Source organism: Diaphorina citri, unplaced genomic scaffold, assembly GCF_000475195.1.
Source record: "Diaphorina citri unplaced genomic scaffold, Diaci psyllid genome assembly version 1.1 scaffold1274, whole genome shotgun sequence".
NCBI lineage: Eukaryota > Metazoa > Arthropoda > Insecta > Hemiptera > Psyllidae > Diaphorina > Diaphorina citri.
Genome location: NW_007378703.1, coordinates 1 through 23,186, shown reverse-complemented (window position 1 = coordinate 23,186; position 23,186 = coordinate 1). Strand labels below are relative to the sequence as shown.

Sequence of the window (23,186 nt, the reverse complement as noted above, 5' to 3'; positions counted from 1 at the left end):
GGTCCCGGTTTCAAATCCCACCATCGACAAAAAGTTGTACTCGTTTTTCGATTGCAAAAATATTTCAACGGGTTACTTTCTGATGTTCTCGTATTGACCCGGCACCGCAATAGGAACTTACAAATATCTTCGGTTGCAAATATTTCAACGGGTTACTTTCTGGTGTTCTCGTGTTGACCCAGCACCTAAATGGGGAGTATTGTGCCTCTTCTCGCCCATCTGATGAGAGGCATACTACGGGATGGGCATGCTACGACACAGACCACATGCGTCCAATGTAGCAGTTGTTTCATTGCTACGAAATAAAAACAGCGGTGAAACACTCATCTTTTAAAAACAAAAAAAAAAAAAAAATTCCTTGAAATAAGGAGCTTCAGAAGAGGGGAAATCCTTTCGGTTTCCGAAAGGAAAGAAAGTATCTAATGTGACTCACCACTTGTATTAGAAAGTCGGGTTTGATCTGAGTAGACTCGCTAAGTTGCGCTATGGTCCAACTTTCACTCAAGTTGTACTGGAGAAGGATGGCCATCTGAAATGTGGACGCTTGTAGGGTGTACCGATTCTTGAAACAATTTGTTACTAATTCACCTGGAAATGATATGGAGAACGGTTAGGCCTGTGGTAACGCGCTTGATTGCCGTGCAGAAGGTTCAGGGTTCAAATCCCACCATCGACAAAGATTTGCACTCGTTTTTCAATTGCAAATATTTCGCTTGATTGCCATGCAGAAGGTTCAGAGTTCAAATCCCACCATCGACAAAGATTTGCACTCGTTTTTCAACTGCAAATATTTCAAGGGCTTCGGAGCGAATTGAGAGAGAGAGAGAGAGAGAGAGAGAGAGAGAGGAAGAAATATAGGCCATTGTGTTTTAACATTAATATGACAGCTCTATGCCTATGCCCCTCCCTTCTTTTCTTCCTCTCTCTCTCTCTTCCTCCCTCCCTCCTCTCTTCCTCCCTCTCTCTCTCTCCCTTCCTTCCTTCCCTGTCTGTCTCGTCCCATTTATTTTACTAATGTGGTAATGGTCTGCTAGTTCAATATACAGGGTGTGCCAACTCATCATAATCATCGGAGTTCAATTGTTCACCTTAGTCTGAGTCATATAGCCACTAGCTATAGCTATCCTAGATACCTTCAAAGTTCATACTTCATAGCTTGGAAGGGAGTGATGATAAGCACATTGCATAAGTACATCTATTACCCGGCGTTCATACAAATATTTATTTTCATTGTGATTTAGGTACGATTTATTAGAAAATAGAAGAGGTAGGACTTTATTGTTAAAACTCCTTCAATTGTGTAAATAAAAAAAGAAAATAGAAACTCGAGAATTTAGCCCGGTTAGCTTGGAGGGTAGCTCGCCTGGCTTGTAAAGGCTAGGGCTTGGATTCATTTCCCGCCTGGGACGAATTTTATCCTAAACAGTTTAAGTTTGTTTTGGAAGCGGCTGGCTTCCTCCTATGCTGCCCTTCTTTTCGAAGAGACCCCAAAAAAAAAAAAAAAAAAAAAAAAAAAAAAAACAGGAAAATCCGATGAGATTGATCACATTCGTGGACACCCTGTATATAGATTGGACAGTGTATAATGTCCTAGTCAAATAAAATTAATTGTTTTCCAAACATACAAGCCTTTCCCTCTTTCTCTTGCTTGCGCTCTCTTTCCCTCCCCTTCTCTCTCTCTTCCTCGCTTTCTCTCTCTCTTACTGGCATACATTTTTCCTTTTCTTTCCCCTTTCTCGTCGCTCTCTCTCTCTCTCACTATCCCTCCCTTTCTCTCTCTCCCTCATTTTCCCTCTCTCTCCTTTCCTCCCTCTATCCTCTCTCTCTCTCTCTCTCTCTCTCTCTCTCTCTCTCTCTCTCTCTCTCTCTCTCTCTCTCTCTCTCTCGCATACATTAAAGCCACACACAATATATCGATAGAACGTAAAAAAGGGGCTGAATACAGAATAGAATAGAATAGAATAGAATTGAACATAGAATAGAGAAATGGAATAGAATGAAGAATACAGTGGCATAGAACAGGGCCGTATCCAGGATTTTATTATTATTATTCATAAGAATCCGTTTTCTAAAGCGTCATAAGAATCCAAACCCCAAGAAAGTCAGAGTGTCCCTTTTCAAAACTCCTTTTTGCACTGAGAAAAAAGCTAGGGTGCCGGAAATCCAATCGAGTGACTGGGTTCCGGAACTCTTTAATTGAACAACAAAAATAGCATTCCAACCTAAATCAGGGGAAGTAACCCAATAATAGAGTTCTTCCACCCTAACTTGAGGCACCCTAGCACTTTTTTTTTTCTTAGTCTTATCGTCCCGAAATCGAAGAGAGAAGGAAGACAGGATAGGAGGAAAGCCAGCCGTTCCGAGAACGAACATTATCCCATCAGGGTCCACCCCGGGTGGGAATCGAACCCGCGGCCTAGCGCTTACAAGGCAGACGCACTACCAACTAAGCTAGCTAGGCTGGCTAAAGTAGCTATTAACAGTATTCACTTAGGTCAGTGTTGCCAATCTAGGTCAGTGATTCCCATCCGGGGCAAAAAAAAAATAATAATAATAATAAAAAATAAAAAAAAATCAGGTGTAAACAGCCAAAATACGGTCTGATCTTTCTAATGCTCACTGCACTCGCCTTGCATGTGAAAGACCCGGGTTTGATTCTAGGTATGGTCGCTAAATTTGTAAAATGCTAGTTGAGTAATTTCATTTATTTACTGTCTCTCTCAATTCTTTTTCTCCCTCTCTCTCTCTTTCTCTCTTTTCTCCTAAAAATTCCCAACCATCAATAATAAATATTTTATCTGTGCATAGGTACATAGGTACCTACGTACAGAAGGACATAGGTACGTACATAAGAACATGGGTACGTACATAAGTAGTTAGTTACCTATTGCTACTACCTATTTTTATGAAATTAAAGAGGGTATTAGAGATGGAGAGAGAGAGAGAGAGAGAAAGAGAGAGAGAGAGAGAGAGAGAGAGAAACAAAAAAAAAAAAAATCAAATAAGAAAAGAGACGGAAACCTGAACCTAGAAAGCGCCCTAACATTTTCTTTTAAAAGTACAGTACCAAATACAACATAAAAATGAACCACAAAGAACTACCCAAGAAGAGGCATCTCAAAATATTTTTAAAGAAACTTACACCACAAAATACTTTGTAAGAAAAAACACCACAAAATACTTCATAAGAAACTTACAACACAAAATACTTTGCAAGAAACTACACCACAAAATACTTCATAAGAAACTTACACCCCAAAATAAGTCACAAGAAACGTACACCACATAATTCTTCATAAGAAACTACACCACAAAATACTTTGCAAGGAACTTCACCACAAAATACTTCACAAGCATGTACAATGTGTACACCACAAAATAGGTTCAAATTTCGACGCCTCAAAATATTAATACATAATGAAAATTGGCCGGCCATTCGACAAATCCTCCTCCACTGGCCTCCCATCTTTCGTGACATTCACATTCGGCCTTTAACGTCCATATCCGAAACCACCTCCTTGTCCATATCCACTCCCATAACCACCTCCAACACCAAAGCCTCCTCCAACTCCAAAGCCACTCCCATAACCACCTCCGATTCCATATTTCGACGTATTTCACGATGCACACTTCATTTCCTGCAAGTTTCCTAAGTAGGCAGACTTCGAACATTTCCCAGACATATCCGCGGTTAAGAGAAAAGAGCTTAAGACGGTAAAAGTTTGAAACAATGGAAGCATAGAAGCTAAACCGAGTAAACACAGAGAACAAAAACCTGGGAAGTTCTTCGCAGGAAGAGACTAAAAAGTTCCACCCCCGCCACCGCGCGCCGTCAGCCGAAAACATAATTTGTATTCAAAGAAAATTCCAAGACAGCAAAGGGGGAAGAAGGGAGAGACTTTCTGAAATAATAGGCGAAGAGATAAGATATAAAGAAAGAAAGAAAAGAAAGTTAGTGTATTAAATTATGTAAGAGATTGAAATCAAAGAAAATTCCAAGACAGCAAAGGGGGAAGAAGGGAGAGACTTTCTGAAATAATAGGCGAAGAGATAAGATATAAAGAAAGAAAGGAAAAAAGAAAGAAAAGAAAGTGTAATAAATTATGTAAGAGATTGAAATTTTTGGTGCCATTATACTCGTACTAAGAGGAAAGTGCCCTTATGAAAATGAGGGACCCGTTTTGGTTTTTTGGTTCCCCAATTCAATTAATTGGATACAATTATAGTAATGCTAAAATAAAAGATACAAAATTCAATACTTTTATAAAGTGTCTATTTATTGAATATTCAATCAGGAGATAGCATACTCGGAGCCTCTTCGGAACTAAGAGGAAAGTGCCCTTATGAGGGAATTTAATTAATTGGATACAATAATTAGGTATCATAGTAATGCTAAAGTAATAGATACAAAATTTAATACTTTTATAAAGTGTCTATTTATTGAATATTCAATCAGGAGGTAACATACTCGGAGACTCTTCGGGTGTAATCCCCGACCATTGCCATAGGTTAACAAACATTTTAACGCAAGATTAAAGACCCTAGTCTAACCATTGTGATATCCATACCTGTTGCCATATTGTCCTCTATGCCCGTACCTGTTGCCATATCCATTGTGATGGCCATATCCGTATCCATTACCATGGCCATATCCATATCCATTACCATGTCCATATCCATTTCCATAAGGATAGCCACCATAGGGGCTTCTGGGAATTCTGACAACGTACGGATTCATTTCTGGGATAGCCGAAGAAAAATAAAGAGGAAAAGAAGAATAAGAAGAGTGACAGAAAGTCGCTTTTGAATAGATAGAAAAGAATGACAGACACCGAAGCGAATACAATAGTCCGTCCCTTATACCTTTTTATTACTATCGTAATAATAAAGGAAGGACGGACTATGAGAAGAAGAAGATAAAGACGAAGAACAGTGACAAAAATTTGTTTTCATGGAAATAGAAGAGGTAGAAGAAGAAAAGTACACCAGTTTCATCACCTGGATTTACATCAGCCATGGCATCAGCTGGATTGTTAACATTAGCCATAACATCAGCTGGATTGTTGACATTAGCCATAACATCAGCTGGATTGTTGACACTAACATCAGCTTCTTCGTTCATATCAGTCTCAGGCTTTGTTGCTACTGGCGTCTCAGGTTTCCCGGCAGATGGTGCTGGTGCAGGTTTGGCTTCAATTACCATGTCCATATCCATTTCCATAAGGATAGCCACCATAGGGGCTTCTGGGAATTCTGACACCGTACGGATTCATTTCTGGGATAGCGACTGGTTTAGGTACACCAGTTTCATCACCTGGATTTACATCAGCCATGGCATCAGCTGGATTGTTAACATTAGCCATAACATCAGCTGGATTGTTGACACTAACATCAGCTTCTTCGTTCATATCAGCCTCAGGCTTTGTTGCTACTGGCGTCTCAGGTTTTCCGGCAGATGGTGCTGGTGCAGGTTTGGCTTCAAGAGGAAGAAGAAGAAGGAAGAGGAGATGAATACGAAGAACAGTGACAAAAAGTTGTTTTCATGTAAATACAAGAGGCAGAAGAAGAAGATATAGAAGAAGAAGGAGAAAGAAAAGAAAAAGTCGTGGGAGTAAAACGCAATATTATTTCACTTATGAAGTGCTCCTTTTCCCTCTACATTTCCTTTTACTGCTTTCTCAATGTGAAAGCAAAAAGGCTTGAATGAAAGTTGGGGAATGCCTAAAAATAAATTTATGTAGGTTGTATGTACTTAGAATGATAGACCTGTATACTATTCAAGAAACCATAACTACATACCTAGGTAGCTAGGTACTTATACGTATCTCTACTCCATGCACGGGAATTTTATAGTTTCTTTTGTGATGAGCACATTGCATAACTACATTTGTTTCCAGGCGTTCATACAAATATGCATTTTCATAATTTTACGATTGATTTGAAACTTGAGAAGCCGACCTAGTTATTTTGTTAGCTTTTGTACTTTGTAAGCGCTAGGTCGTGGGTTCGATTCCCGCCCGAAACGATCTTTATCCTAAACAGATAAGGTTCGTTCTTGGAACGACTAGCTTTCACCTATCCTGTCCTCCTCTCTTCGATTTCGGGACGATAAGACCTCGACAGTTACAGTTCCCTCTATCAAACCTCTCTCTCTCTCTCTTTCTTCTTTCTAACTCGAGACTCTATCCCTCCCTAAAATTTCCGAGAACAGAAGACTCCAAGATAGGTCAGAGGGTGGTGAGGGTCCAAGATAGGTCAGAAAAATATTCAAGATGATTGATGTACCACAATACGATGGGTACCTGCATTAAGACGAAAGATAATCCCGACTCAAGTTATAGATAATAAATGTAATTATGAATTATAACAATAATACAATAAATAAATTTAATTATTAACACATCAACATCAGATTTTAGACCCAGCTATAAGTACTTCTGATGAAATTTCTAACCAATACCTATTTAGTAAAAAATAAAAAAAGGTATTCGAACTTACCCAACGTTGATTGCTGCGCAGGTTGTACTGCACGCCCTGCCAGGATGCAAGCCACGTTGAAACTCAAGAACAGAATAACTTGCAAGCCGCCCATGTTAATGGTGATGTGATGAATCGTATGGTCTGGTCTAACCAATTCCTGGTTATATTTATAGTCCAACACATTAGTCTGTCCCAACCAAATTCTGGTTCTATTTATAGTCCAACACGTTAATCCTTATCGCGGAAAGAAGGGAAATACCCCAATCCCAAATGATGGAAAGATACCCTGTTAATGATAATAGATGAAAAAATTAAAATATTATTATTAATTAAGGTAGACAAATTTGATTAATGAACTTGAACACATTTAGGTCCTATAAAGTTCTTTATTGGTCAATTTCAATCCCTCCCTCCAAGGTTCATTAGTTATAGTTAGGTATCGTTAAAAAAAAAAAATGTTTATAGGTACTGAAAAGTTCTAAAACACCAATTAAAAAAAATCAAGGCACTATCAAAAGTCAAAAGCAATAAATGCTCGACAGATTTATGTGGGACCGATACTATGTTGGAATAACGAGAAGAGAGAGAGATGCAGAGAGAGAGAGAGCGAGAGCGAAAGAGAGAGAGAGAGAGAGAGCGAGAGAGAGAGAGAACGAGAGAAACAAATGGGAATAACAGTCATATTGAACAAACATGTCACAGATAGTGGGATGTGGTTAAAATGGAAATGACAACACATACGAAGTACGTAACCTCCTCCACTCCCATATCCGCTCCCATAACCACCTCCAATCCCATATCCACTCCCACCTCCAAGCCCATAACCACCTCCAAGACCATAGCCACCTCCATGGCCTCTATAGGGACTTCTGGCCTCTCTGACTCCAAGGCTATAAGGTGGTACTTGTGCCATGTCGGCTATCTTGGACACATCTCGATAGGTAATAGCTGGATTGACCAGGTCAGGGATTGGATTGGCCATATCAGGATTGATGAGAGCTGCAGAAGGATTTTTCGCATCAGAATTAGTTACATCAGAAACTGGATTTTAATTAATTGATTTAGTATCGAACAATAGATATCTTGATATACAGGCTTTCAGGCTAGAATTTCTGTGAATTAGTAATTTAGTATCGACCAATAGATATCTTGATATACAGGCTTTCAGGCTAGAATTTCTGTGAATTAGGACCATACATGGGTCATTGTATTGCATTCAACATTCAACGTGCTATTGCCACTAGGTTAGGTGTGTTATAAAATCCTAATCGGCCCGAGTTTCAGAGATTTTGGTGATGGTCATACAGAACACAAAGGGACGGGGTTAACTAGGCTTGAAAAATAGACAAAAAATATACGAAAAAAAATCGTTCTTTTGTTTTTCAAATTCTTCTTCGTCTTCTCCTTCTTTTTCCTCTTCCTCTTCTTTCTTCTCCTCTTCTTTCTTCTCCTCCTCTTCTTCCTTCTCCTCTTCTTCCTTCTCCTCTTCTTCCTTCTCCTCTTCTTCCTTTTTGAGAAAATAACTAGGAATATATTTTGTTTTCTTCATGATTATTTTGTTTGATAAAGAAAAAATAATTTTGCTTGGGGGTATTTCGTGCGATTATGTTTATCTATTATCCCGCCGTCTGGCATATTGAAAATTGTTGACATTATTGTATGTTAGGGATAGAGAGGCTTTATGTAGCTAGGCACTCAATATTATTGTTGTGCATGCGGTCGCGCTTCGCGCTCCCTTTATTGTCCATTTATTGGCCTTGCTCGGCGTAGTTTAACATAGATGACGCTAAAACCGGTCTTAAATTAACGACTGAATTGTTATCTAAAACTTTCTCGCTGTGAGTTCATAGGTCGTCACGACAAATTTCAAGATCAAAGCTCATTGTACACCACCATTTTCGTGTTCCTGATAAAAAGACCTTTAATTTGATATATAGGTCGACCAGGTTTGGATAAGTCCTTCTATGGGGACAGACAGACCGACAGACGACACCGAAGCGAATACAGTAGCCCGTCCCTTATAACTTTTTTTTATTACTATCGTAAAACAAAGGAAGGACGGGCTAAAAAAACAACATATTGAATAATTTATGTCAAACAAATCAATTAATTAACTTAATGCAAAATTTTCGATTTAAAAACCTTTACCTTTCTTCGTTCGCCCCAGACAGACCGACAGACGACACCGAAGCGAATACAATAGCCCGTCCCTTATAACTTTTTTTTTATTACTATCGTAATAATAAAGGAAGGACGGGCTAAAAAAACAACATATTGAATAATAAAATTTATGACAAACAAAATCAATTCATTACCTTAATGCAAAATTTTCTATTTAAAAACTTTTACCTCTCTTCTTTCGCCGGCATTCCTGCAGGGGTAGTAGTGGGAGAGAGAATCAGATAGAGGAGGTAGAAAGTGAGGGAGAGGACGAGAGGAGGGATTCGTTCGCCCATCACTTGTTGAACTTTTCAAATGACCACATTTTGCAAACCGCTCGCCTAAAACGAATTATTATTATGTTTGACTAGGCATTAAAATTTCATATGAGTTGAGGATTTAATTAAACTTTGCCATTAATCTGAAAAACGAGTCCTAAAAGCCTAAATAGGACAGCAGTAGGGATGGGTAAATATTCTCTGAGTCGATTCAAAGAGTCGAATATTTCAAAAGAATTTTTAAAATTTCATATGAGTTGAGGATTTAATTAAACTTTGCCATTAATCTGAAAAACGAGTCCTAAGCCCAAAAGTCTAAATAGGACAGCAGCGTGTTTGATATCTACCGAAATAAATCAACCAAGGGCGTTGTCCAAGAAGGGCTAGTGAAGCAATGTGACCCCTTTTTACCCTACTTTTTTTCATAGTGTTTTATTTAGACTGTCAGCTAATTAGGACATTGGGATTAGAATAGAATATACCTCATTTATACTACTAGGATGAGACTGAGAAGTCCCATTACCTTCGTACATAGTATAAATCCCATTTCTACCTCGAAATCCCATTTTTATACTTTCCTTATTTAATAGGTAGGTAGGTAGGTAGGTACCGAATATTCAAAAAGAGTCGAATATCCCATCCCTAGACAGCAGCGTGTTTGATATCTACCGAAATAAATCAACTAAGGGCGTTGTCCAAAGAGGGCTAGTGAACCAATGTGACCCCTTTTTACCCTACTTTTTTTTTCATAGTGCTTTATTTAGACTGTCATCTAATTAGGACATTGTGATTAGAATAGAATATACCTCATTTATAATACTAGGATGAGACTGAAAACTCCCATTACCTTCGTACATAGTATAAATCCCATTTCTACCTAGAAATCCCATTTTTATACTTTCCTTATAGGTAGGTAGGTAAGAAAGGGAGAGAGAGTGAATGAGGGAGAGAGAGAGAGAGTGGACTGTGAAGGGGAGAGAGTAAGAGAAAGGGAGAGAGAGTGAATGAGGGAGAGAGAGAGAGAGTGGACTGTGAAGGGGAGAGAGTAAGAGAGAGAGAGAGAGAGAGAGAGAATACCAGATGGAGGAAAGGAAGAAAGAGAATGGGAGGGAGACTGAATGAGAGAGAGAGAGAATGGGAAGGAGAGAGACGTAGAGAGAGAGAGAATACTATATAGATTTAGAAAGAGAATGGGAGGGAGAGTGAAAGAGAGAGAGAATGGGAAGGAGAGAGAGAGAGAAAGGGAGACTTAAAGATAAGCGCCCAAAGTAATAAAACAAACATGGCTGCCATGACAGTTGGTTGTGGTTGTCATATAATAATATATCTTCCATCATGGCTGACTAAACCTAAGTGACAATGGAGGTAGAACTATAAATAATACAGTTGGTTGTGGTTGTCATATAATAATATATCTTCCATCATGGCTGACTAAACCTAAGTGACAATGGAGGTAGAACTATAAATAATAACTGTCTTCTCTTCTAATGGTGTATGGGAAATCCACTATAGGATGAGAAACGCTGTTCTAGATATTGCATAGGTATTGCGAATTAGATAGAAAACCAAATAAATAATAATACCCAAGTAATGATTTAGAATAGAAATGAAATAATAATAGTTATTAATATTGTATGGGATAGGTATTTCTGAGAATTGCCTACTGTATGAATTTGTATATCTCGGATTTCCTCTTAAAAAAAAAAAATCTAAAAGAGGGATAGAGACAAACTGGGAATTGAAGAGAGAGAGAGAGAGAGAGAGAGAGAGATAAAAAGAGGGGTAGTAGTGGGAGAGAGAATCAGATAGAGGAGGTAGAAAGTGAGGGAGAGGACGAGAGGAGGGATTTTTTTTTTGAGGAGGGATGAATATTAAATTTCCCTACTAGCTATCACTATCACTCGCCATAAGTATACACTATACAGTATAGGTACAGGTATGCTGGTAGCTGGTATGATTTTTTTTTTTTTGCAAATTTTCCGCGCTGTAACCATTACGAAAATTGAAAGTCAACATTGATTGAAAATAACGAAAAATGTATGATATACATATTTATTAAATAAATAGGCATTAAAGTAATGTATAAAAAATGTATGCACACAAGTAGGTATATTTTATTTTTTCTTTGGAAAATGTTGTCTTCTACAAAAACAAAACAGAAAAAAAAGTTTTTTTTTTTTTTGCAAATTTTCCGCGCTGTAACCATTACGAAAATTGAAAGTCAACATTGATTGAAAATAACGAAAAATGTATGATATATTTATTAAATAAATAGGCATTAAAGTAATGTATAAAAACATGTATGCACCTAAGTAGGTATATTTTATTTTTTCTTTGGAAAATGTTGTCTTCTACAAAAACAAAACAAAAAAAAGTCTAGGGGATATCTACCTATTTTACACATTATCAAAAACACCCTTGCCAATTCATTTTCTATTTGAAATATTAAAAATAATCATAAAAATTGGCCGACCATCGGACAAATCCTCCAACCTCCAATGGCCTTGCATCTTTCATGACAGTCACATTGGACCTTTAACGTCCATATCCGAATCCACCTCCTTGTCCATATCCACCACCGTAACCACCTCCAACACCAGAACCACCTCCTACTCCAAAGCCACTTCCATAACCACCTCCGATTCCAAATCCACCTCCAGTCCCATAACCACTTCCTCCTCCGATCCCGTAACCTCCTCCACTCCCATATCCGCTCCCATAACCACCTCCAATCCCATATCCACTCCCACCTCCAAGCCCATAACCACCTCCAAGGCCATAGCCACCTCCATAGCCTCTATAGGGACTTCTGGCCTCTCTGACGCCAAGGCTGTAAGGTGGTACTTGTGCCATGTCGTCTATCTTGGACACATCTCGATAGGTAATAGCTGGATTGACCAGGTCAGGGATTGGATTGGCCATATCAGGATTGATGAGAGCTGCAGAGGGATTTTTCGCATCAGAATTAGTTACATCAGAAACTGGATTGATCACATTAGACTTGGTTAGATCTGCAACTGGATTGATCACATTAGAATTGATAACAGGATGAGCTTGAGCAGCAACTGCAACTGGTGCATTGTTTAATCCTGAAAACAAAGGAAACAACATCAGCCTTGTCATATTTTTTGTAGACATATAGACACATTAAAAAAAAAGAAAAATAAAAAGAATATTTTTACTTTCTACCTGAGAAATATCTTAAATTATAATTTTGTGATGAGTTAAAGACCCTCTTTTTGGGCATAAACCTACTAAACCCACCTCCAAGCCCATAACCACCTCCAAGGCCATAGCCACCTCCATAGCCTCTATAGGGACTTCTGGCCTCTCTGACTCCAAGGCTATAAGGTGGTACTTGTGGCATGTCGTCTATCTTGGACACATCTCGATAGGTAATAGCTGGATTGACCAGGTCAGGGATTGGATTGGCTATATCGGGATTGATGAGAGCTGCCGAAGGATTTTTCGCATCAGAATTAGTTACATCAGAAACTGGATTGATCACATTAGACTTGGTTAGATCTGCAACTGGATTGATCACATTAGAATTGATAACAGGATGAGCTTGAGCAGCAACTGCAACTGGTGCATTGTTTAATCCTGAAAACAAAGGAAACAACATCAGCGCTCAATGCCTTGTCATATTTTCTGTAGACATAGACACTTTAAAAAAATAAAAAGAATATTTTTACTTTCTACCTGAGAATCTTGAATTATAATTTTGTGATGAGTTAAAGAGCCTCTTTTTGGGCATAAACCTACTAAAAATATAGTTAATAAATGTAATTATGAATTATAACAATAAATAAATTTAATAATTAACACATCAACATCAGATTTTAGACCCAGCTAAAAGTACTTCTGATGAAATTTCTAACCAATACGTATTTAGTAAAAAATAAAAAAAGGTATTCGAACTTACCCAATGTTGATTGCTGGGCAGGTTGCACTGCACGCCCTGCCAGGATGCAAGCCACGTTGAAACTCAGGAACAGGATAACTTGCAAGCCGCCCATGTTAATGGTGATGAATCGTATAGTCTGGTCTAACCAATTCCTGGTTATATTTATAGTCCATCACATTAGTCTGTCCCAACCAAATTCTGGTTCTATTTATAGTCCAACACGTTAGTCCTTATCGGAAAGAAGGGAAATACCCCAATCCCAAATGATGGAAAGATACCCTGTTAATGATAATAGATGAAAAAATTAAATTATTATTAATTAAGGTGGACAAATTTAATTAATGAACTTGAACACATTTAGGTCCTATAAAGTTCTTCATTGATCAATTTCAATCCAATATTCATTAGTTATAGTTAGGTATCGGAATATTCAAAAAGAGTCGAATATCCCATCCCTAGACAGCAGCGTGTTTGATATCTACCGAAATAAATCAACTAAGGGCGTTGTCCAAGGAGGGCTAGTGAAGCAATGTGACCCCTTTTTACCCTACTTTTTTTCATAGTGCTTTATTTAGACTGTCACTGCAGTCTAATTAGGACATTGGGATTAGAATAGGATTTATACTACTAGGATGAGACTGAAAAGTCCCATTACCTTCGTACATAGTCGAGTGGATTGGAACCTCCATTGGAACATCTGCCTTCAGGCACACTCCATTTGTCAAGGGTTTAGGCATTGCCTGGCCCTTGGGATCAATTTAATTTGAAGAAACCTATTTACTGATGAAATTTGTAATAGTATAAATCCCATTTCTACCTCGAAATCCCATTTTTATACTTTCCTTATTTAATAGGTAGGTAGGTATCATTTAAATTCAAATGCTATGATAAGGAAAGTATACCTACCTAATCGGCTGATTTTATACCTATTCAATTTTTACCAGGCAATTTAAATAAAATTCTTGGCACACTCTAATAAATATTATTATTATTATTAATAAATAAATGATATTTAAAAATAATTAGATATTACTATTTAATTAATATGCAGATAAAATATTTATCAGCTTAGGCATTAAAATCAATAAACATGATTATCATAAATAGATAAATAAATGAGACTCTCTGTACATATACATTTATACATCATACATAAAAAATATAAATTATGTATCTACAATTACATTATCTACCTATTATTTTAAAATATCATGTTGGTTACAAAATATACATTATACGTATTTTATTATTTATATACATATATGTATGTAAAATATATTTTATCATTATTATTATTTATGTATATGGTGTATGAGTATTTCTAGGTCAGGAATAATGGATAAAGTGCATTACAATGTGTCTGCATAATAATATTTATGGGCGAGAATAAAAAAAAAATATTGGTGAAACAAAAATAGCGAGAAAGAAGGATAGAGAGATAGGGAAAGGGAGAGAGAGAGAAAGAGAGAGGAAAAGGGAGAGAGAGAGAGAGAGAAGGTGATCGGTCATCTGGTAATTCTTACACTCAAACTGGAAATGAGAGAGAGAGAGAGAGAGAGAGAGAGAGAGAGAGAGAGAGAGAGAGGGTAATCGGTCACCTGGTAATTCTTACACTCAAACTGGAAATGGAAAAATGGGAAAGAGAAGGAGAGAGAGAGATAGTGGAGCGTGAAAAATAGAAATTGGAAAGAAAAAGAGCGTGAAAAATAGAGAGAGAGAGGAGAGAAGGGGTGAGGAAATGAAGGAGAAAGAGAGATAGTGAAAGAAAGAGAGCATGAAAAATAGAAGAGAGTGGTAAAAAGGAGAGAAGGGGGAGGAGGAAGAGAAAATTAAGGGAGAGAAAGATATAGGGAGTAGGGGAAAAGGATATNGAGAGAGAGAGAGAGAGAGAGAGAGAGAGAGAGAGAGAGAGAGAGAGAGAGAGAGAGCGATAATGGAAGGAAGAGTGAATGAGAGAGAGAGAGAGGTAGAGAAAACTAGATGGAGAAAGAGGAAGAGATAAAATGGAAGGGTGAGTGAGAAATGGGAGGTTGAGAGAGAGAAAGGGAGACTTAGAGAGACTTAAAGATAAGCGCCCAAAGTAATAAAACAAACATGGCTGCCATGACAGTTGGTTGTGGTTGTCATAATAATATATCTTCCATCATGGCTGACTTAACCTAAGTGACAATGGAGGTAGAACTATAAATAATAACTGTCTTCTCTTCTAATGGTGGATGGGAAATCCACTACAGGATGAGAAACGCTGTTTTAGATATTGCATAGGTATTGCGAATTAGATAGAAAACCAAAAAAAAAAAAATAATAATAATAATACCCAAGTAATGATTTAGAATAGAAATGAAATAATAATAGTAAAGTTAATAATATTGTATAGGATACATAGGTATTTCTGAGAATTGCCTACTGTATGAAATTGTATATTATCTCGGATTTCCTCTCTCTTAAAAAAAAAAAAAAAAAAAAAAAAAAAATCTAAAAGAGGGATAGAAACAAACTGGAAATTGAAGAGAGAGAGAGAGAGAGTTAAAAATAGGGGTAGTAATGGGAGAGAGAATTAGATAGGGGAGGTAGAAAGTGAGGGAGAGGACAAGAGGAGGGATGAATATTAAATTTCCCTACTACCTATCACTATCACTCGCCATAAGTATACAGTATACACTATACAGGTATGCTGGTAGCTGGTATGATAGCTGTTGCCTAGATGGTAACGTTGGTATACGTTATTACTTTTATCTCTTACGCTACATCGAGCCTAACAACGTTACCCTTTTTCAAAATACTCCCTCCTGGTAAAAATTCCCACTCGCCTTCCCATGTCTCCTGTTAAAAAATCCCTTCTTCCCCGTCCTCTCCCTCTTGATAAAAATTCCCTCCTATACTTCCTTTTTCTCTCGTTGTTGAAAATTCCCACTCATACCTTTCTTTTTCTGCTGTTAAAAATCTCTCTCACCTTCCTATCTCTATTAAAAATTCCCTTCCCCATTTTCCTCTCCTTATGTTAAAAATTCACTCCCATACTTTCCATAATTGTGTTAAAATTCCCGCTCATTCCTTCCTCACACTCTTACTAAAAATCCCTTTCTCATCTTCCTCTCCCTCCCATAGTTCTATTGAATTCCCACTTCCTTTTCCTGTTGTTAAAAATCCCTCCCATATTTTTCTTTCCCTAATGTTGAAATTTCCCTCACCTCCCTCCCTTCTATTAAAAATTCCCACCTCCACCCCAAGTCCCCAGGTTTTAAGAAGAAGAAGGAGGAGGAGGGAGAAGAAGAAGAAAGAGAAGAAGGAAAAGAAGGAGAAGAAGAAGATCAACAAGAAAAAGAAGGACAAGAAGAAGAGAACAGAAAGAGAAGAAGAAAATCAAAAAAATATTTTGATTACGAGCGAGGGGGAGAGATAGCAAACAGGGAAATATTGGAAAGGGGGAAAAGAGTTTTACGAAGAAGAAAAACTGGCAAAATGTGGGGCCAAAATTGGAAAGGAAGGGACAAAATTGACAGAAAAGCATGCAGAGGGAGGGAGAAAAAAAGTTGTTTGACGTGTAAATAAATGGAAATTGAAGTGAAAATGGCCAAAAGATGAACGAAAAAGGGAGGAAAAAGGGAAAAAGGAGGGAATGTTTAAAAGGAAAAACGAAGGTGGATGAAACTGATATCGAGTGGGATTTTTTTTTTCGTACGATAAAGGGGAGGGGTGATTTTCAAGTGATATTTGCCAATAAAGAGTTCAGTGAACCGTAGAACAGAACTCAGAAAAACGCCACCTAAGGGGCCTTCGAAGCCCGAAGTGGACCCAAAGTCTGAGGAGTAAAGTTTCTTTATGTGATGGGGAAGATGTTTACCAAATTTCATCAAAATTGGACGACCTATTTGGAAGTTATGGTGGAAAAACCAACCAAAAAGACGGACGAACTAAATCCAAAATCGTCGAATTCAAGAAATCATTTGGCTGATTCAATGAGTGAGTTTTAAAAAAATTGGTATCTTTTACGGTGGGCCAACCTCTACCTTGTATCTTCATTTTGGAATCTTGACAAGTTGACTGATCGAAAGTAGGAGGACTGAAGAAAAAGGAGGAGAAGAGGAAGAGGAAGAAGAAGAAGGAGGAGAAGAGGGAGAGGAAGAAGAAGAAGAAGAAGAAAACCGTCCCAAAATAACTTGGAAACTCAAAGCGTCCTGAAACTTTTCCCCACATAATATAATCTTTTTATAAAATCTTATTCTCCTTTGACCTCCTTCGCTTTCTCTACTGATCAAATCATTTCATCAGGCCCTAATCAAAATCCTCACATTGGGTTTAGAACAATAGAAGAGTTGCAAAAATCAAAATCAAAGAAAAGCTTGTTGAAGTAAATCGAAGGAACAATTGAAGAAAACAAAGAAATAAGAGAAGAAGAATCACCTGCACCACCAAGAAGTTTTTGTAAGCTTTGGGGGTGAACTAACCTTTGTAATTTTTGTTTTGTTTAAAATAAAGTTATTTTCGTTCAGTTCAGTTCAGTTCTTCTGCTTCTTTTTCTTCTTTCAGAGTTCTCCGCAGAAGTTAGGCTTAGCTTAGGAGATTTTTATTGTATACATCTATTATGAAAAAATATATAAGAACATTCAATTCAATTCAATTCCTGATTATTAATTTTTCTTTCTTTCTTCTTCTCCTTCTTCTATTTCTTCTTCTTCGTATTCTACTTCTTCTTTCGTAATTTTTCTTCTGCTTCTTTTTCTTCTTTCCTGATTATTACTTTTTCTTCTACTTCGTCTTTTTCTATTTTTTCTTTTCTAATTTTTACTTTTCTCTTCTATGTACTTCTTCTTCGTTATTCTTTCTTCTTCTTCTATCTTAACTTTTTCATTTCTTTTTCCATTTCTTCGTCCTTGTTTCTTTATCTTCTTTACAAATCTCATCACTCATCGGGTGAAATCTTTTTTTCCTTATCATTCATTTCTCGGCCCTTTTCGTAAATTAGTTTTCTTCAATTTAAGCAAAAGTAAAAAGAGAGAGAGAGAGAGAGAGATGGAGATTTTTTTTTTTTTTGAAGAGGTTTGATAGAGGGAACTGTAACTGCTAGGGTCTTATCGTTCCGAAATCGAAGAGAGAAGGAAGACAGGATAGGAGAAAGCCAGCCGTTCCGAGAACGAACATTATCAGTTCAATATAAAATCTGCCCCGGGCGAGAATCGAACCCGCGACCTAGCAAGAGGGGATGCATAAGGAGTAAGAATAACTAAAAATTTCACGATTCTAAGCAATGTACAGACAAATCTACAATTTTATTTATATAGATAAAAACTTTTTCAATCTCTTTTCGTCGGGAAAAAAATACGATTTATTTATTTATTTTTTTATTTAATTTTTTTTTTTCGCCTCCTAACAATCTAACAAACTTTATTATATTGTTTGAAAACTAAATTTTTCTTGGCTTTTCCGTTTTGGACTTTTTTCTTCGTGGGTTGTTCGTTTGACAGAGATAACAGTGACAAGACCTCTTACCACCCCTTCAATGACAGTCAGTTATGAAGAGACAGGGGGGGGAGAAATAAAATGAGACAATAATCTTACCATTTCTCATTTTGAGAAAATAACTAGGAATATATTTTGTTTTCCTCATAATTATTTTGTTTGATAAAGAAAAGATAATTTTGCTTGGGGGTATTTCGTGCGATTATGTTTATCTATTATCCTGCAGTCTGCCATGTTGAAAATTGTTGACATTATATTGTGTTAGGGATAGAGAGGCTTTATTTAGCTAGGCACTCAATATTATTGTTGTGCATGCGGTCGCGCTTAGCGCTCCCTTGTTTTCGGTCGCGCTGCGCGCTCCCGGGGCTTCGCGCTCCCTTGTTTGCGGTTGCGCTGCGCGCTCCCGAGGCTTCGCAGGTTTGAGCATAGGGTCGCGCTCCCTTGTTTGCGGTTGCGCTGCGCGCTCCCGGGACTTCGCACGGTTGTGCAAAACCGGTCTTAAATTAACGACTGAAGTGTTATCTAAAACTTTCTCGCTTTGAGTTCATATGTCGTCGCGACAAATTTCAAGATCAGAGCTCAAGTACACCACCATTTTCGTGTTCCTGATAAAAAGACCTTTAATTTGATATATAGGTCGACCAGGTTTGGATAAGTCCTTCTATGGGGACAGACAGACCGACAGACGACACCGAAGCGAATACAATAGCCCGTCTCTTATAACTTTTTTTTTACTACTATCGTAATAATAAAGGAAGGACGGGCTAAAAAAAACAACATATTGAATAATAAAATTTATGGCAAACAAAATCAATCAATTAACTTAATGCAAAATTTTCGATTTAAAAACCTTTACCTCTCTTCTTTCGAAAAAGGGAAATGGAAAAGAACCAAGGGAGAAATTAAAAAATGAGGGAAAAGTGGGAATGCGAAAAGGGGGGAGAGGGAGGAAAATATGGGTAAAGGAAGACGTTAAAAAAGAGGGGTAGAGAGAGAGAGAGAGAGAGAAAGAGATGCAAATCGAAAGAGAGAGAGAGAGAGAGGAGAGAGAAGGAGAGAGAATAGAAATATGAAGAGAGAAAAAGGGAGGGAGGGATAAATATCACTCATCCAGGGTTCTGGTTAATTTCAAGAAATGAAACAGAGAGAATATGAAAATTAAAACAGAATAATATGGAGATGACTTTAAGTGTTAAATGGGATGTTTGTCCTTTTGACCTTTTGTAGGGCCCATTTCACACTGCATAGATGAAGTCCCATTTCACACTCCATTCACAGATGAAGCCCCATTTTACATAGATGAACGGACGAAGTGAATTTCACGTTTTGATTCAACAATTTACATTATTTTAGTTTGGTGGAACTTAGACGCCCATAACTTTCGATCGAATGGTTAGCCTAATTTTAATGATTTTTTTCAAAGGAATTTTCTGTCTAGATTTTTATGATTACCTATTTAATGAACTCTGAACTCCTTAGTCCTTAGTATAAGAATACCATCATAAAAACATACATATGTGAATATACATATATGTATATTCAATTGTAACACATACTGCCTATTCCGTACCTACCTACACATACCTATATGTTTTTTTTTACCTACCTACCTACCTGTTTTAGTCCTCTCTCCTGAAATATATAAATCCCCAAAACTCCAAAGTACCACCCGTGACAACACTGCTGATGGGAAAATAATTTTTCATATTTTTTTTCTCTGTTTCAGGTATGAACTCTGCCCCAGTGAGTTAGAAGAAAAGAACTACTCACTAGGCTACCTAGGTACTCAGTCAATGAGTCAAATCATTAAACATGCAACTCACTGTTATACTATACCTTAAGGTAAGGAGAGGGACGATTTGAAGAGTAGTTCTTTTCTACAACTCACTCACTCTCTTCTTGGTCTTAATTACGGTGAGTGCTGAGTACCAGGTAAGATTTAGTTTTCATTTCATCTGACTCATTGACTGAGTAGTTCACAGAAAAAAAATAAAAAAAAATAACAACAATAAAAAATAATAATAACAATAAAATAAAATTTAAAAAATACCTACCTAACAGGTAGATTCGTATAGGCTTAAGGCTTAACCCATATTTTGGGGCTCTTTTCCCCTACACCTAAGCCTCAGATTGGGCTTATTTTGTGAATAAAAGTTCCCTCATAGGTACCTGCTTGGAAAAAAAACCTAACTACCCGTAGGTAGGTACCTACTTTTTTTTACATTCATTTTTTACTTTCTATTTCTTTTCAAATACCTACGTATTCTGCAAATGTAATAGAAAGTCGTGTGATGTTCACACCAGATTTTTTTACACTCGGGGGTCAACACACACTTTCGGGATATATGAATTTTTGTAACATCACATGGAAGATATTAGTTAGGTACCCAACTACCCACTTTCTACTAAAAGCACACGTAGGAAACATTATTGGTATGCGACCACCGGGCCCTTGCGGTGAATAAAGTGCCGCATCGCCTTCTCGCCTGAAAGGCCGAAAATGTCGTTTACCTGGAAAAAATACAAGTATATTGTGACTTGAACGGCTAACTCCCAGATCCGATTCACCAAATCACTACACCACTGAGGTTGATTTCAAATAAAAGCATGTACAATTGTACATATACATACAAAGACTTCAAAAACCTCTATCGCTCAATCAAATGGGCGAAAAGAGACACAATACTTCCCATTTAGGTGTCGGGTCAATACGAGAACATCAGAAAGTAACGAGAAACAGAAAGTTGAAATATTTGCACAGAACAAAACAGAAAGTTGAAATATTTGCAGTCAAAATACGAGTGCTTTGTCGCTAGTGGGATTCGAACCCGGGACCTTCTGCTTGGCAAGAAAGCTTTCTCTTTTTCATTACCTGAACCACATCCCGGCCCAGCACATATCGGCACGCCCCTTGCTTCCCCTCAAACGGGTAGTCGCGTTCTGATTGAAGGCCGCCCGCTATTTGCAGATAGTAGAAGGTGGACATCGCATGGCCGCCCTGACAGCCATAGTTGACCGCGTTTTCGGGGTTGTGGCAGTCGATGAGCTGTTGGACGGACAATGAGGGTAGCTCCCCGTGACGAATGAAGAACTGCGCCTCCAACATGGCTGCAACAAAGATTAGAGAAGCTTATGAACATTGGACAACATCCAGGAATACAGAATTTTCTTCAAACCTCTTCATAGCCAGCCTAGTATATTCGGAGATTAGAGAAGCCTAATGAAAGATACAATCCAGGAATAGGTACAGAACTCTCTTCAAACCTCTTCATAGCCAGCCTAGTATATTCGAAGATTAGAGAAGCCTAATGAAAGATACAATCCAGGAATAGGTACAGAACTCTCTTTAAACCTCTTCATAGCCAGCCTAGCTCGCTTGGAGGGTAGCGCGTCTGAGCTGTTGGACGGACAATGAGGGTAGCTCCCCGTGACGAATGAAGAACTGCGCCTCCAACATGGCTGCAACAAAGTTTAGAGAAGATTAGAGCTTATGAAAATAGGACAACATCCAGGAATACAGAATTCTCTTCAAACCTCTTCATAGCCAGCCTAGTATATTCGAAGATTAGAGAAGCCTAATGAAAGATACATTTCAAGATGATTTTAGGTGTAAAAAAAATATGGCTGTGCACGCGAGCTCAGTTGTCAAAGCTACTTGCGCACGCGCTCTGAAAAGGTTGCCGGCCCCTGCTCTATTCAGTACTCACCCGCAAAGGCAAACGCGTACTGGGCAGCACAATACTTCTGATCCCGCACCGGCGTCAAAGCTCCTTGCTTCCGCCAATCAACACTGGCGGGAGTTTCGCCCTTCTTCTCCCATTTGTCCACCAGGCTACGCACCCGCCCCTCCTGTTTGGCTACCAGCCGAATCTCCTCCTCATGAGGCGGGAGGTTGCGGATGGTATTTCGGGCGAAGCCGCGCGGGAAAAAACTTTCGGATCGCCGTATTCGAACTTACCCAATGTTGATTGCTGGGCAGGTTGCACTGCACGCCCTGCCAGGATGCAAGCCACGTTGAAACTCAAGAACAGGATAACTTGCAAGCCGCCCATGTTAATGGTGATGAATCGTATGGTCTGGTCTAACCAATTCCTGGTTATATTTATAGTCCAACCCATTAGTCTGTCCTAACCAATTTCTGGTTCTATTTATAGTCCAACACGTTAATCCTTATCGGAAAGAAGGGAAATACCCCAATCCCAAATGATGGAAAGATACCCTGTTAATGATAAATAATAGATGAAAAAATTAAAATATTATTAATTAAGGTTTACAAATTTAATTAATGAACTTGAACACATTTAGGTCCTATAAAGTTCTTTATTGGTCAATTTCAATCCCTCCCTCCAATATTCATTAGTTATAGTTAGGTATCGCTAAAAAAATGTTCATACTGAAAAGTTCTAGAACACCAATTAAAAAAAAAAAAAATCAAGGCACTATCAAAAGTCAAAAGCAATAAATGCTCGACAGATTTATGTGGGACCGATACTATGTTGGGATAACGAGAAGAGAGAGAGATGCAGAGAGAAAGAGAGAGAGAACGAGAGAAACAAATGGGAATAACGGTCATATTGAACAAACATGTCACAGATAGTGGGATGTGGTTAAAATGGAAATGACAAACATAGGAAGTAATACATATGTAGGTGAAATGGAAACTTCAAATTTATCTCCAAATAGAAAACCATTCAGCCATAACTTGGGCCATTACTTTGTTCGACAAACTTGTTTGTTGTTGTTGTAGCGGATGAATAAAGAAAAAGAAAAAAAAATGTTAGCCATACACCAGGGTCATGGTTTCTAGACTCTCTACCATGCATGAGTAGGGTGAATGTACCAGTAGTCGACTTTACACCAGTAGTCGATCACTCGGTCATGTTTAGTTAATTTTAAGCTAT

General features: G+C 37.9%; 3 protein-coding genes across 3 annotated transcripts; all 3 read right to left on the bottom strand.

Annotated features, from left to right (window-relative positions):
* Nucleotides 1–4,423: 4,423 nt before the first annotated feature.
* LOC113469887 (annexin B11-like) lies at nucleotides 4,424–5,382 on the bottom strand. Its single transcript, XM_026827891.1, has 2 exons — nucleotides 5,204–5,382; nucleotides 4,424–4,668 (listed from the first exon to the last, which is right to left on the bottom strand). Exons 1-2 carry the CDS (start codon nucleotides 5,361–5,363, stop codon nucleotides 4,547–4,549), a joined length of 282 nt encoding a protein of 93 aa, XP_026683692.1. The 5' UTR covers nucleotides 5,364–5,382; the 3' UTR covers nucleotides 4,424–4,546.
* Nucleotides 5,383–11,408: 6,026 nt separating this feature from the next.
* LOC113469886 (glycine-rich protein 5-like) lies at nucleotides 11,409–12,310 on the bottom strand. Its single transcript, XM_026827890.1, has 2 exons — nucleotides 12,183–12,310; nucleotides 11,409–11,668 (listed from the first exon to the last, which is right to left on the bottom strand). The coding sequence occupies exons 1-2, from the start codon at nucleotides 12,283–12,285 to the stop codon at nucleotides 11,454–11,456; spliced, it is 318 nt and encodes a 105-aa protein (XP_026683691.1). The 5' UTR covers nucleotides 12,286–12,310; the 3' UTR covers nucleotides 11,409–11,453.
* An 8,402-nt stretch (nucleotides 12,311–20,712) lies between these two features.
* On the bottom strand, nucleotides 20,713–22,238 carry LOC103515089 (cathepsin R-like; the record flags this gene model as incomplete). The annotated part of the gene is made up of 4 exons (XM_008480008.1): nucleotides 20,713–20,796; nucleotides 21,158–21,414; nucleotides 21,676–21,744; nucleotides 21,993–22,238. Coding segments are annotated over 4 exons (656 nt in total), but the record flags the coding sequence as incomplete, so codon positions are not given.
* Nucleotides 22,239–23,186: the final 948 nt, after the last annotated feature.